Here is a 16,229-nt window from a genome sequence, read left to right as displayed (position 1 = left end):
TGTCTATGGGTGAAAAAGAAGCAATTGTGAATCTGAGAGAAGATGGACAATCAATCAGAGCCATTGCACAAACATTGGCCATAGCCAGTACAACCATTTGGAATGTCCTGAAGAAGAAAGAAACCACTGGTGTACTAAGCAACAGACGTCGAACAGGTAGACCAAGGAAAACATCAGCAGTCGATGACAGAAACATTGTGAGAGCTGTAAAGAAAGACCCTAAAACAACTGTTAGTGACATCAGCAACAACCTCCAGAGGGCAGGAGTGAAGGTATCACAATCTACTGTTCGCAGAAGACTTCATGAACAAAAGTACAGAGGCTACACCAGATGATGCAAACCACTCATTAGCAAGGCCAGGCTGGAATTTGTCAAAAGGTACAGAGATGAGCCTCAAAAATTCTGGGAAAAAGTTTTATGGACTGATGAGACAAAGATTAACTTTTTCCAAAGTGATGGAAAGGCGAAAGTTTGGAGAAAGAAAGGATCTGCTCATGATCCCAAACATACAAGCTCATCTGTGAAACACGGTGGAGGTAATGTCATGGCTTGGGCTTGCATGGCTTCTTCTGGGACGGGCTCTTTCATCTTCATTGATGATGTAACAGATGATGGCAGCAGCAAAATGAACTCAGAAGTCTACAGAAACATTTTGTCTGCTAATTTAAAGAAAGATGCAACCAAACTGATTGGGAGATCCTTCATCATGCAGCAAGATAACGACCCAAAACACACTGCCAAAACAACAAAGGAGTTCATCAGGGGCAAGAAGTGGAAGGTTTTAGACTGGCCAAGTCAGTCTCCAGACTTAAACCCAATAGAGCATGCATTTTACCTGCTGAAGAGGAGACTGAAGGGAGTAACCCCCCAAAACAAACAACAACTGAAAGAGACTGTGGTGAAAGCCTGGAAAAGCATCACAAAAGAAGAATGCAAAAGTTTGGTGATGTCAATGGGTCACAGGCTTGATGCAGTTATTGAAAGCAAAGGATTTGCAACTAAATATTAAGTCTCATTCACTTTAATCTATTTTAAGTTTATATGTTCCAATACTTTTGCTCACCTAAAAATTTTGTGTTCCATTACAAATAATGCTATCTTCTAAGTTGTGCATCAGATCCAGATGTAAATACCTGGAAATAAAAGCTGAAATGTTGATCTCCTGTCTCTTATTCATCTTTTGATGTCAAACCCAAATGTTTTCAGTCTACAACAAAAGTAAACAAATTGGACTCACTGTTCCAATACTTTTGGAGGGCACTGTACAAGATGCTAGCATTATTAGCATAAGCCTATAGCATTTTACATTGTACAAATTAGCCTAAAATGCTATTTTGTGGAGGCCGTATTGTCTTCACAATTTGTTTCTTACCTATGAAATAAAAGTAAGAGGAGGTCTGCGTCACGGTGACATTTCTGGGAGGTACACGTCAGACTACAGCAGGAGCTATGGCATAGGGTACACGTCTACACAGGACCTACACTGTACTGTAGGTACGACATCAATTCGACCCAGAAGTGTAAATCCCGCTTTAGAGTTAATAGGTCGCTTTTACAACTTCTCCAACTTGAATCTTACTGCTTTGGCAGACTGTGACTGACTTAGTGGTGAAAGTGTGCCCATACTCTGGATCTGTCTCGGCGTCAGATTAATACACTCCTCCTTAGTGTGGGTGACTAATGGCTCCTGTCCTCCAACCTGACAGACAGTGTCCGATATGTGATCTTGAGGAGGAGAGGGGGACTGCTTTGGTCTGATATTAAAATCTGATTGGTTCCTCTCACTGAGAAAAGCCCGTCCAGCGGTCCTTCGAGGGAAAGACACCTAATCGAATGTTCCAGCTGTCGGTATCTGTGCCTAGAATACCTTACTGAAGACTTTACAGGGTCTAAACCCGGCATCACAAAATGTCTGTTATTTTTAGCGTTCCAACAAATACCAGATTTGAGAAGCTTTAAAAATTCAACTGAGGTTAATTTTTAGGTAAACATTTGTGTTGGTGTGTTGCGATAATTCCCAACCAGTAGTGCTTGTCCCCCAGGGGTTACTTCTGCAGCTGTCAGAGGGTACATGAAAAGATTGTGAAGCTCATCTAATTTAAAAAGAATAGAAAATTATAATTTGAATGAAGAATGTGTAGGCACATACTGAGACAGCTGTAACACCTGAACACATGCGTTGCAAATGAGTCTGCAAACTATGTTAGCAAGCGAGCAGAGCTGTCTCAACAGTTGCCTAAAAGTGATGGATAAACTGTTAATGAATAAACAGTAATAAATAAATAATGAAAACTGTTAGCTGAAGGTAATGAACAGTTTCAATAGCTAAAAGTAATGGCTAAAGGGCTGAAACTGTTAGGTATTGGTGGCAGTATTTCTAGTACAAACACAAACTTAACCAAAGCAAACTAAACATTGACAGTTGAATTGTTTGTCTCTAGGACACATGCCACATCTTTTTCCACCTGGAAAACGTGAGGTCAGGCCCTTGGTGCTGCTCTTGTGCCGGCTGTCAAGGGCGCAGAGAAAGGTTGCACCTGATGTTGCCAAGCAACCATAGCCTACTTACCAGAATTCCCGAGTTCAGAGCTGATCTTGTGTTTTTAAATGTGCATTAAAAATTGCCCATAGATGTTAAAGCTCTGTGTAGCCCTGCACTCAAAAGATCAACTTCTGCTTCATTGTTACGGTAGACTGATATTTATTTTCCTTGTCACGACATGCGATGCGTGGCGCTGTGTTCCAAAACTTGTGCACAGCCGTCATGCACTAAAAAATAGGCGCTTGGGAAGGCAACTGTTACAATGTCACTTATGCCTTTGAGAGTGCCTTCTGCAGTCTCCATTTACAACAATGGATTTGAGGGTGCATAGGCATAGATTTCAGGAGTGACTCATAGTACAGGTCCCCTAAACATTTTGAACATGTGCACCCTCCTTCATCCCTCAATAAAAACATGAAAGTTGAGGAGAGGACTTTTATTTTGAGAAAATGAAAGATGTTTCTATCCTAAATTGATGCAGAAATGACACAAATTGATGCATATAAATTCACATGAATGCATGAAAATTAAGTGTTTGGCACTCAACATTTCCTGGGGAAGGAATCCAGACCCTTGTGTCGTATGTGTCTCCTGCAATGTTAAAACGTAACTTGCAGCCTCGTGAGGCAAGGCCATAGGTTTCTGTATGTGTCCAGTCCCTTATGCAGCCTGTTCAAAGTGGGAACGTTGCACTATTATTGCCTTGCCGTTCAGTATAAAACACAGAAACAAGAAACTGGGGGGGACTTGTTGTTTCAGCATTAAGCTTGAGGTGGAGATAGTAACAGAGACATCAAATTATGTGTAGTGGCATTAAATGCAGATGATGTTGTGTCTTGGCTCTTTTGCTTAGTCTGAAAATCACAAACTGTGGCAGCATTATGCCAGCATTGTTTGGTTCAACTTCAATGTAAAAAGCAAAGCTGGAGTAATGAAAGATCTTCTTTATGGTCCTCTTTGACAAGTTAAAAGTGACGAACATAAGAATACATGTGGAATATGAGTGATGGTGTCAATGGGTACTTGAGTTCCTCTGACAGAGCTGCGGGAGGATCTGTGGATGTTTGTTTAAAACACACAAGGTTGGGAACCACTGACGTATCTGATGCCATGTTGTTGATTACATTGTCTGCACTCCGTGTGTGTGTGTGTCACTCGAACGTACTTATCATTAAAGGCAACTTGTATCAGCTCTTCCAGCGCTGACACTTAAGATTGCTGCTGCTACAACTGCAGGGTATCTCTGGATTAGATTTGCTGTGTTCAATTTTGTTCAGTGACGTTGCAAGGACACAGGAGGTTATTTTCTGAAAATGTCATTTTGATTTGCAAATGAAGTGCTCTGAACCAAATTAGTGTGTCTTGATTGAGTTTATTCATGTGGGACATGTGTTGTCATCTGCGTTCAGGGTCTTAATATTTGTGAAGTAATGTTCCCACCTGTCATGCTTTTCGTTATCTGTGGCAAGTGTGGAGTTGATGAGCATTTTATAAACATCTCATCTTATCATACAGACTACTAGAGACCACTACGAGTTTGCTGACACATCTTCAAAAACTCAAGTTTGCTTGAGTTTGGGGAAATATCTGTCAGCTTTGCCTGCCAACTTTCCTCTTTTTGATCTTTCCTCTTCCTTCTTTTACAGCTGTCTCGCCTCAAGCTTAGTGTTGACTGTATTCTTTGGTTCCCGTAGGATTTGTCACTGTGAAGGGGATGACGAGAGCCCTCTGATCACACCATGCCACTGCACGGGGAGCCTGCGCTTCGTCCACCAGGCCTGTCTACAGCAGTGGATCAAGAGCTCCGACACTCGCTGCTGTGAGCTCTGTAAATATGAGTTCATCATGGAGACCAAGCTCAAACCGCTGCGCAAGGTAAGACACAGTCGTGTACATATTTGTCTCAAGTCAATTAATGCTCTCGTTCATTAGTTCAGCCTCAGATGATAAATTCTGGCTGTCGCTGCAGCTCCGAGCAACCCAACTTAGCTCACGTCACTCCTTCGTTATGAAGCCGAAAATGCCAAAAGCTGCCTCCAATCTGTCACGCAGATAACGCAAGCGTGACACTGAGCTTTGAAGCCATCCTCATAAGCAGAACTTGTGTGTTGGGGTGGGGGTAGGGAGGATACGGGGGAGGGGGGCGGTGGTTGTGATTCATTTCAAATGGTTCAGAGGGAGTACACTCCCATTAAAGGCTCTTATCAATTGCTGAGGCCTGGAGATAGCAGGACACTCTAATTAAAATTCCCCCACCCTTCATTAGCTGCACAAAGGGCCTTAAACAAATGCTCCGCTGTTAATAGCGTCTGAATCCAACTGATGAACACTGAAGTTGTTCTTGTGTGAGCGCAGAAAGATGATATGAGGATGTCGGTCTTGGTATGAAGTGTTTATCAAAGGATGCTTGGTTTCGTCTCGCACTGAAGCGCCCACTTCTCGTCAAAGTGATCCTGCAATCACGCCGTTTCATTGTTGGATACATGAGGAATGCATGTTGGATGTTACACAGCTTATTTACAACACTCATCTGATGGTGCTGGCGTTGTAGTTTGTGTTTTCTTTGTTTCACTTGGCTCATTTCCATATATCATGAAGCCAGAGACAGACAAGGTACCAGGCATCTGTGTGCCACTTTTCTTCTCCATCTTCCTCACCATGCCAAGAAGCACTGTGTAGCATTGGATCTTGATCCCAAATGTTTCCCTCACACTCCGAGCTGCTCCAGAAAAGAGAGCCAACAGTTTAATTGCTTTAAGACCCTGACACACCAACCCGATGGTCGGTCACTGTCGGGACCTTGGTGAGCGGCTGTCGCCCTAGTTTTTGTGGTGTGTCCTGCACTGCTGGTACTAGTCTGTCTTGATTGTTGATTCAGTGTGTTGAATCGGCATCAGAGACAGTGGAGCCCATTGGTGAATGAAATCACTCTGACTGGCAGTTCAGCTTAGTGCACAAGAAAAACAAATGGAATTGAGGAAAGCAAACAAATGACTGAAGTCCAGAGGGTGTGAGATCAAAGCAGCTTTGGTAATTTTATATGTGGCATTTTGTATGCTGCCTCCAATGCTTTATCCAGGTCTCTTAATACATTCATGATACAGACCATTGCTGCTTCCTGGTATGAGAGTTATTTTCTTTCACGCAGAACGTACATGCTCATTGGTCGTTGGCTGTAGTCATTGTGGTGTATTCAAGTGCACCTTTTTATGCCAAGACACAGGCAACATGAGGCAAAATAACTATCGTCACTGCTAGCTCTTTGAGGTCACGTTGATGTGTCTGGGCCTTAAGTGTTAAGTGTGTGTTTGAAAGCTTCCATCCTTGTGTATGAATATATTGTTGACCTCCTCAAATGTCCTTCCTTTGTCCTCTACTGTTCTCTGCCGCAGTGGGAGAAGCTACAGATGACAGCGAGCGAGAGAAGGAAGATCATGTGTTCGGTCACCTTCCACATCATTGCCATCACCTGCGTGGTGTGGTCGCTCTACGTCCTCATCGACAGAACAGCGGAGGAAATCAAACAAGGTCAGCACAGACTCAGACGCGCACACACAAACATGCACAGAAGCATCGATGGAACATTGTTGTCTTTGTTAGATGTAGTGTTGGTAGATGTCATCCATTCATCCGCCGTCTCCGAGTCATTCATGTACAGTATTTAATGACAAATCTGCATAACTGTAGTGTTATTTCAGCGGTGTGAATGTGGTGTGAAATGTTTTCTAAGACTGGAATATATGTGGGCGTAATTCACTTGCAGAAGCTCAGTGGGCATCAAAGTCATGAACAAATGTGCAGAAGAGTGTGCTGGGATAATTTTCTGTCTGTACATTTTCTTTTTTTTTTTTTTTTCTTTTTTTTTTTGGACTTTCAGTTCAGTTCACTTTGATTTCAGACCTGTAGTCCATAAAAGAGAAAGTAAAGAGATAAAAGAAAAGAGATTTTGAAAGTAGATATTTACATATCTTTCTAAGATCCAATTTGAGATTGAGACTTTCATAGCAAGGCTATTACTGCAAAGTGAGGTGATTTTGGTTCGTGCCTACTTGTTGAAGAGGGGTGAGATCAGGTTCTGTGTGCGTGGTGTGAATTAAAATGACCAAGTTGAAGGTCACTGCAATGATAAGACTTCAAAAGGTCCTTGGAGGATAAAAGTGTTTGTGGTTGTTTTTATGACTGTGTGCTTTTGTGCCACAGAAAATGACTCGGAGTAACAAAGAGTGTACGGACCGGCAGCCGTGTGACAGCAGCAGCTAAAAAGTCTAAAGTCTAAACGCACACTGATCTTAATATTTTATTTCTGTGAAGCAATTTAAAGGAATAGTTTGACATTTTTGCTACAACTCTTTTTTGCTTTATTGCCCAGCGTTAAATGAGAAGACTAATACCACTCTCATGTGTTTATACTGAATATAAAGATAGCTTAAGTTAGCATAAAGGCTTGGCTGGCTCTATCCAAAGGTAACAAATCTACATGCGCACAGGAACATATGTTTGCTGAGGGATTATAAATGTGCGTGCATGACTATGTATGTGCATGTGCTTACAGGAGCTACAGGAAAACTGCTCAGGTACTTACATCTGTGGTTAGTCCAGAGAATGTGCTCTTCCTCACATCAGACATCAGACATTTATCTCTAGAATGCATGTGCCAGAATTTGTAATACTCCATTCTAAATGGTGTCGGACATCCAGATGTCTCTTCACTGCAGCCACTCACATCCCCCGGACAAATCATGCGTCCGCTAGTTGTCTGGTCTATCATCAGCTGCCACAGAGCTCTTTTTTATGGATCTAAAAAGCAGCTCCAAATTGGTCTCGAGCTTTTTCAGCCTATTCAGCCTGTATGCTCCATTGAGTAGCCTCTGCTTTCCCCAGGTTTAGCTGAGCTTGATCCTTGTACTTTGATCTAACGTGATGACATTCACATGCCAGTTTGGATGAATTAGTTAAATTCATTTCACATACATTTCACATCTTTTTTTCATATAGTTTCTGACAGGCACCTCATCATGTAAGATATTTAAAACTAGTATTCAGATAGCCGTGACTAATGGACAACATTTTACAGACTGTTGTTCCACTGCTGAAGCACTCACACTCCCTCACCCATGCAGTTCTACCTACCAGCACCTCTAAAGCTCACTAAGTAACACATTATATCTCATTACTTTAATCTGTACAATAAACAAAGTGTGCTGGATTAAACAAATGAGATATAACATGTAAATTAGTGAGCTTTAGAGGTGCTGTTAGGTAATTTTTTTTTACCTTCGGGCAGAGCCAGCAGCTTCTCCCCATTTCCAGTCTTTGTGCTAAGTAACTGGCACCTGAATGTAGCCTCTTTGTTATTACAAACATAAGAGAAGTAGCAATCTATTCATCTAACACTAAGAGAGAACATGAACATGAATAGTTGACAAAATGACAAACTATTCCTTTAAGGAATTTTTCGGATGCATCTTGCTGAAACCGTAGACTGTGTAAAAGAAGTGGACGTGGCTGCCGTGATGTCACCCATTGGTTTCGAAGCCTCAAGTTTTGCATTATGGCCGTCGTCATCTTGGTTTTTGGAGACAGAAGCGACCATATTTGGATAAGTGGTTGGAGGTGTTGAAAAGGCACACTGTTATGCCTCTGTGCGGATTAACATGGCACCATGGTAGCAACCTGTCAATCACAAGATAGCTCCAAATTAAAACATAGCCTGCTTTATTGTCTATTTTACTTTAAATTTGAACATAATTTAAAAAATGAACATGATGCTGTATTTAAGAAGATCTGAAACTAGCGATTGAGATTATCGACTCATTAGGGAAATGATTACTGAGGTAATAAATCAAGTGAGAAGTAGGGTCATTTTCTCATATACTTCAATACAACTGGACATTTTTGCAACCAGTTTCCCCTTGCTGGTGACTAGAAAGACTGCAGGTTTTAAGCACTCTCACATCAGCTTCACTTTTCAGACCAGGAGGCTATGTCTACTTCCTTTATATCTCTTACTCTTATGTGCTGAATCCATAGAACAAGATGGCTGTCTTGTTACATGATAACCTTTGAGATATTGCCACAGTATTGTGTGTATGTGCCAAACTTTGACCTGCTGCTGACCATAAACTGTAAAAGTGACTGGTCAGTGGGGCATTATGGTCTTTTAAAACATTAGAATAGGAGGAGGACGTGACTCAGAGCTTAAAAGCCTCTTTAGCAGCCCCCCAGAGCCTGGACTGCTCCTTACGTCCATCTTAACCACAGTGCTCAGCAGCACTGAGTTACTGACAGATTGACGGCGCCATCCTCAGAGGGCCATGCTCTCGCTATCAGGGCTAAAAATGGAGAAGACTGCTTTAATGATGAGCTGTTGTATCATCCGCTGGCGCTACGTCTGCTGCCACTCACTCCTCTCTGGCATATTTGGTGCTTCTGAGACAGCGTACAGATGGAGGAGCAGGCTGTGCCTGTTTAGCCCGACCTGATGATTCAGACTTGTTAGAGTCCCTGAGGGCTGTCAGGTTCAATCGCCATGGTGATGCCAAATAGCTCCTCACCAGTCCTGTTTGTCCTCTGCCAAGCTACACAGAGCCACTGTTATGTTTTTCTCCCAATTTGCTCGCACAAATTACAGCAGTTAGATCTAACACACCTTGAAATGTTCTCCAGTGTTTACTTTGATTTGTGAAGCAGATTTATTGTTTATGATTGCATGATGATTTACATCCAACTGTTATATTTGACTTTAATTTCCTGCGCTTTTCTATCAATTTGTTTGTGTGTCTTTGGTAATACATGATACTTACACTTTCTTTATTCATGCAGCCGGAAAAATCCCAGGTAAACATTTCAACTTTGACCTTTTGACTTTCAAATTGTGTTCTCCCCGTCAGCCTTTCTGTCCACTGTGTCCACTTCTTTTCCAACTGCACTTTATTCCCCTTTCCTTCCCTCCTCTGCCTTGATACCAGGATAAAGATAATGCTTCTTCACCCTTAAATGCCAGTTTTTTGCACACCACCTCACTGAATGTTCCCACCTAATGAATGCAGACAGACACCGAGTCGAGGAACATGCTGTGATTTATTTTCTGTGTTATACCTTGTGACAAACCTCACTACTATATCCTCACACAACAAACGACAGGTTAATCTCTTCTTGTGAAAGTGTACAAGCGTAACATCATACTGATCATACATTTGAATCTGTACTCCTCCCATTACATGAGGCATTTTTGTATTTCATTCTATATACTTATTCTATCATCGACGGTAGGATCCAGTTATTCAGTTGTGAACCTTACCTGCATTTATAACTCAAACTACCTGCAGTATCATAGCAGACATGAAAAGACTGAAGCGTTGCAGGTCAGCTGTGTATTTCTGTATTTTCAAAGAAAGTAGACTTTTTTGCTCTCTTCGCTTTTTGTTTTTGTGTTTGAAGATCCCCTTTCTGCCTCGTAGCACTGCAGCTTCTTACAAATATTTACACTTCCCCGATCTGCAAATTTTTTTACCACTTACTTGGAGCCTCATGTTTCAGAGGGTTTGCAATTTGCAGAAATTCTGCAACTGCCTCAGGGGACCACAGTAATATTTTAGCACAGTTTAGCAACTTTACTACAAATAATCATCCTGTAAAGCCTGCTGTAGTGTTGTAGTGTTTTAGTGGTGCTGTTCCCGCTTTTCAAGCAGCCATTTGTCCTTTCTGTTATATAGTATTATTTTGGGAGACATTTTTTGCCTTAATTAGACAGCGACATTGGAGATATGATAGGAAATGAGGAGCCACTAGGCTGCCAGCGTTTGTTATAAAAATGTTATGAAAAATACATCTGATTTTATTGATGTTAGTTATTTTTATTTGGATAGTTCACCTCAAAACAAAAAACAGGATTTTTCCACGTACCTGTAGTGCTGTGTATTAATCTAGATTGTGTTGGTGTGAGTTACAGAGTGTTGGAGATATCAGCCGTAGAGATGTCTGCCTTCTCTCCAATATAATGGAACTAGATGTCACTCAGCTTGTGGTGCTCAAAGTGCCAAAAAAATCATTTGAAAAACTCAACAGCAATGTCTCTTTCCAGAAATCATGACCCAGTTCCTCAAAATTATCCACAGACCTTGTAAACAGTTTCATGTAGGAACTATTTTCTTTCTACTGAACTACACCCACCGACCGAATCACCATGCAGAAGGAAGTGTGCATCTACTGCTAGCTAATGTTACAGCTCAGTTTAGGAGGACATTAATGTTTACATTTCATGCTGTCACAAACATGAGCCTCTCGTCCATGAGTAGATGCATGCTGCCTTCTGCGCAGTGATACGGTTGGTGGGTGTAGTTTAAGTGAAAGAAAAATAGTTCCTACATGAAGCTGCTCACAACAAGGCCTGTGGGTTATCTTGAGTAACTAGATCAGGATTTCTGGAGAGGGACATTGCTGTTGAGTTTTTCAAGTGTATATTTTTGGCGCTTTGAGCACCACAAGCCATGTGCCATCTGGTTCCACTATATTCATGAGAAGGCAGACATACGGCTGATATCATTCAGTAATTTACGCCAAAACAATCAAAACTGATAAATAGCACTACAAGTGAGATGAAAAATATGTCTTTTTGATTTTGAGGTGAACTGTCCCTTTAACAGTTACAACTGCAGATCAAATCTAAAAGCTGTGAAAAACTTAAATCCTCTATTATGGTAAATCTAGTTTTATATCGCAATGTTAATGTAATGTAGTGCATTTTCTGGAAAATCAATGAAGAAACGTGTTTATGGATGACAAGCGGTTGGAAATGTCAATTTTTTTGGCTGATTCAGTGAATTAAATGTCTGAAAAATCAGAAAACATTCTCACATTGGTGCAAAGACAAAATTAAACTCCATTATTTTCCAACTAATTTGCATTTTATTTGGCAGTATTTTCTTCAGTCTTGACATGTTTCTGTTTTGTCTGTTCTCTGTCCCTCAGGGATCCTGGAATGGCCTTTCTGGACCAAGCTGGTGGTGGTGGCCATCGGCTTCACGGGCGGACTGGTGTTTATGTACGTCCAGTGCAAAGTCTACATCCATCTATGGAGGAGACTGAAGGCTTACAACCGGGTCATATATGTCCAGAACAGGCCAGACACGTGTAAAAAGCTGGCGCTGGAGAAGCCGCCCCTCATGGAGCCAAGCCTGGAGAACAAGGAGGCTCTGGCGCCCACCCAGTCAGACACAAACTCCTCCCAGTACACAGAGACAGAGGACTACAGTATGGAGGTGCTCCATGTCTGACCGCTCGGTCCATGCCATTGGTTGTCCTACTCATGCTACAAACAGGCCCACAGTGAAGAACAGCAGCCGTCATGGGAAAGCTCGGTGACTGAGAAACGACTAGACACTCCCCTCCCTCTGATCCCAGACTGACCCGCCGTCCTCCTCTGCTCGTCTTATATTCCCCAAACTCCATCCAGAGACAGACAGACCATGACTATCTTCTTCACTGCACATTCCTCCTATCAGACCTTATCCCTCCCTCCACCTGCAACCCCAATGCACACTCTCCTTTCCCAGGGCCGGACTGTTTTTACTGACTCCTGTAAATGTCTGAAGAGGCCTGGAGCACACCACTCTGCACACACACATACACACACACACACATTTGTATGTACACCTCTGGGAGAGCAAGACTGAGACAAATAGACTCACAAACGGCTCCGGAGGTCTACACGTCTGATGCGTGGTTTCTTTGCTTGTGGGTTTGTTAGATTTGTTTGTTTTTACCTCCTGTGAGTCTTGGGCTAACCTGCCATGGATCAGTATGTAGCGCCGCGCATCGGATCTCTGGAACATTCCAGCTACTGCCATCTCTGTTGGTCTGTCAGCTCCGAGCTGGTCTGTATCCAACCAGGCCTTGATCTGGACATGAATCGAAGCACTTTTGTTTTTTAGTTCCCACAACAGACCCCCTCCCCGTCCTCTTGCCCTTTGGTTTCTTTACTCTGAATTACTGTATATGTTGTACATGGGGGAGAGCACATTGGAACTCCTGTTTTGTTTGACATTTCCTCATACACATATATATTAACCCTCCCATGGATGACAAAAAAGGAATCGGGGGTTAAAAAATCGTGGTGAGAGAAACGTTTAAGTGTGTTAGTGAAAATAGACAAAATGAGTTTTGAATACAACGCCAGGCTCAAAGCTCTAATGCAGATAATGGAAAATCCAGCCACACGACTTCTTTACCCCCAACATGAACTTTCTGAAGGCTTTGAGAATGTAAACTTTTTAAAAAAAAAAACGATAAAAAATAAATAAAATACACAAAAAGAAAACCATTTTCTACTGGTCACAGGAAATTGCGAGATAATTTCCGTGTCTTGAGAATATTACGAGAGCCTTTGGGCATAAACAACATCGCTCATGTTTTTCTATCATGCGAATGACACAGTATTTACAGTGTGATATTCCATGTGCAGTTTTTAATATGTTGATTTATTTGCTTAGTCACGGGATGTGCCCTGAGAAATCAACAGCTGCCTATTCTCAATCCGTCTGTTGCTCCCACTGTGCAGGCAGTGCATCGATTCACCCTAAAGATATTTAAGACTAACAAACAGGCAGACTGTAAGCGAGTGTGTTTAAATTTGACTGCTCAGTTTCAGGACCTGCACATCTACAATCCATCCCTGAAGTTATGCTAACACAAGTCAGCACAGAGCACAAGATGTGATGTTTGGATGTGACGTATTGGATAATTACTGAGCATTTCAGGCAGGCAGGAGTCTCAGTTTCAGCGAAAGTGTCTTGTTTCTTCTCGCCAGGCTCTTATCACATGGTGAAGTGTCTATTTTAGAATTTAATCACAAGACTGCCAGCACGCTGCCTCCCATTTGATTGAGTGTTTTCCCCACATCTAGCCTTATGTGGCTTAAATGAGGTATTCTAGCACCTCTTGTTTTTTTCCATTTCTATAAGAAAGCACAGCTTAAATAGTGTCACTGCATTATTTCATCTGTCAGGATCATTTTTTAAATCCCTGTTGGTCGTCTTATTCATCAGTGATGGCAGTTTTTTTTTGTTTTGTTTTTTTTTGGCAATTATACCAATGCAACACATCTATACATTTTCTGCTGGTGACATACACAGTCTGCATTATGTCTCACTGATGAGCTGACTGGAGCTCCACCTGCTGGCGAGAAGCTGATGGTGCGGTCTGAGGTAGGCCGCAGTTGATTTCTCAGGGTGATGTGTTTTGGGCTTACAGTCATTGTAAGTGCTTTTGTGTATGTGGGAGCACAGCGATGCCGGGCTCATGTTGAGCCTCACAGCCATTCCAGCAACACACACATTTTTAAAAACCTGTCTTTGATACCAGTATACTGTCTGTGAACGAACGATGGTCCAGCAACATAATATGTGACAATTACTGCTCGGCAGCAGCAGCAATAAATGAAATCAGCGCTTTGTTTTTGCAACAATTCATACTGTACTTGTGTATATGCCCCACGGTGACTTGAGATCTGGAGTCTAATATGATTTTAATACATAATATGAGCCGAGGGAGTTGTTGTGTGTCAAGTTGGATTATGATCTAGTGAACGAGAAGCTTCTCTGAAACTTTGATACCCACGAGGCTCAGTGCAATTAGACAGATAAAAAGTGCAATTACCCTTTTGTTGTTATTCTATTCTATAGTTATGTAATGGTGTTTAATGTCCAGGGTGTCCTCTGGGTATAAAATGATTATTTCTTCATTTTGTGTTGTATTTATTTTTAAAAGAAAACAGAGTACAATTTGTTCATAAAAAAAACTTTCATTAGTAATTTTATGCAACTTACACTTAAGTTTTTTTCCCAGGCTTAAAAACCACATCACCAATTCACTCGTTGTTTTGCACTTCAGATTTTAGAGCTGTAAAAAGTTTGGTTGCTCGACCTTGACGTGAATATCTGCTCCTCTGTCTCGCTTTTTTAAATTGCTTCATGGATTTTGTTTAAATATTAAGAATATAAACGGCAGCATTAGATTTGAACCTTCTGTGTTTCTCACGTAAAAACAACATTAAATATTTAGATGTGTAGTTACGTGAGATTGATGATTAAAGATTTTACTTTCTACTCACAGGAGCTGGCTCCTTTCATGAAGTCTGAGACAGAAGTTTCGAGGCCACTTTAGGACGCTTTACAAGCACGTATGTTCCTCTCTGAGAGCAGCTTTTCTTTTCTTATTCTCTATCACCATTTCTTCTGTTGATAATCCTATTGAGCAGCACATTGACTGAGAAGGAAAAGTTCTTTCTCAGCATCACTGTCCCAGTATTTTAAGTTTTACCTGTCTGTCTTTACCCCGTCGCTTCCATTTAATCATGTCTGGGAATAGTGTAACTTGCATAAAGCTACATTTGTTTACTACTGACTGGACTTGAACATGTATGACTGTTCCCCTGTCTTATGATATCATTCCACAAGTTTGTCTGTGAATTTTCTTTGGAATAGTAACTGTAAAGAATTTGGTAAAAAGTACTTATGTTTTTAAAAGAAATATCGATGTGTTTTCAGTTTAATTTCCCATTATTGGACAAAGTATGTAGAATTAAAAAAAGAACAACCAAATAAAAATTAAGTTACTTTTAATGCTTTGTCTTTTTCCAGTGTAAATCTTGTGCTCTTAATTTAAATGAGAGAGTGTCACAAAACACATTCACCTGCCATTTTATTAGGTACACCTGTTCAGCTGCTTGTTTATGCAAATATCTAATTAGCCAATCATGTGGCAGCAACTCAAAGCATTTACAGCATGTAGACATAGTGAAGACGACCTGCTGAATTTGAAACTGAGCATCAGAACAGGGAAGGAAGGTGATATAAGTGACTTTGAACATGGCATGGTTGTTGGTGCCAGACGGGCTGGTCTGAGTATTTCAGAAACTGCTTATCTACTGGGATTTTCACTCACAACCATCTCTAGGGTTTACAGAGGATGGTCTGAAACAGAGAAATATCCAGTGAGCGGCAGTTCTCTGGGGATCCAACAACACATAGAACCTTGAAGCAGATGGGCTACAGCAGCAGAAGACCACACCAGGTGCCACTCTTTCACCGAACAACAGGAAACTGAGGCTACAATTCACACAGGCTCACCAAAACTGGACAATAGAAGATTGGAAAAACGTTGTCTGGTCTGTTGAGTCTGGATTTCTGCTGCGACATTCAGATGGTAGGGTCAAAATTTGGTGTAAACAACATGAAAGCATGGATCCATCCTGCCTTGTATCAACGGTTCAGTCTGCTGGTGGTGGTGTAATGGTGTGGGGGATATTTTCTTGACACACTTTGGGCCCCTTAGTACCAACTGAGCATGGTTTAAACACCTCAGCCTACCTGAGTATTGTTGCTGACCGTGTCCATCCCTTTATGACCACAGTGTACCCATCTTCTGATGGCTACTTCCAGCAGGATAACGCACCATGTCACAAAGCTCAAATCATCTCAAACTGGTTTCTTGAACATGACAATGAGTTCACTGTACTTCAATGGCCTCCACAGTCACCAGATCTCAATCCAATAGAGCACCTTTGGGATGTGGTGGAACGGGAGATTCTCATCATGGATGTGCAGCCGACAAATCAGCAGCAACTGTGTGATGCTATCATGTCAATATGGACCAAAATCTCTGAGGAATGTTTCCAGCACCTTGTTG

General features: G+C 41.6%; 1 protein-coding gene across 8 annotated transcripts in view; it reads left to right on the top strand.

Annotated features, from left to right (window-relative positions):
* Positions 1 to 15,163, top strand: part of marchf8 (E3 ubiquitin-protein ligase MARCHF8) — a 112,597-nt gene extending 97,434 nt beyond the window's left edge. For 6 of the 8 annotated variants that reach the window (XM_078160543.1, XM_078160539.1, XM_078160541.1 and 3 more), the window contains 4 exons: positions 4,238 to 4,418; positions 5,936 to 6,071; positions 9,366 to 9,380; positions 11,514 to 15,163. In XM_078160543.1, the coding sequence (XP_078016669.1) occupies positions 4,238 to 4,418; positions 5,936 to 6,071; positions 9,366 to 9,380; positions 11,514 to 11,818 (637 nt within the window). In that variant the 3' untranslated portion in view covers positions 11,819 to 15,163. The remainder of the gene's footprint in view (positions 1 to 4,237; positions 4,419 to 5,935; positions 6,072 to 9,365; positions 9,381 to 11,513) is intronic. The other 2 variants (XM_033613444.2, XM_078160545.1) reach the window with 1 other exon arrangement.
* The last annotated feature ends 1,066 nt before the right edge of the window (positions 15,164 to 16,229 follow it).

This window comes from Epinephelus lanceolatus, chromosome 17 (genome assembly GCF_041903045.1).
Source record: "Epinephelus lanceolatus isolate andai-2023 chromosome 17, ASM4190304v1, whole genome shotgun sequence".
NCBI lineage: Eukaryota > Metazoa > Chordata > Actinopteri > Perciformes > Serranidae > Epinephelus > Epinephelus lanceolatus.
This window is presented reverse-complemented; position numbering and strand designations above follow the sequence as displayed.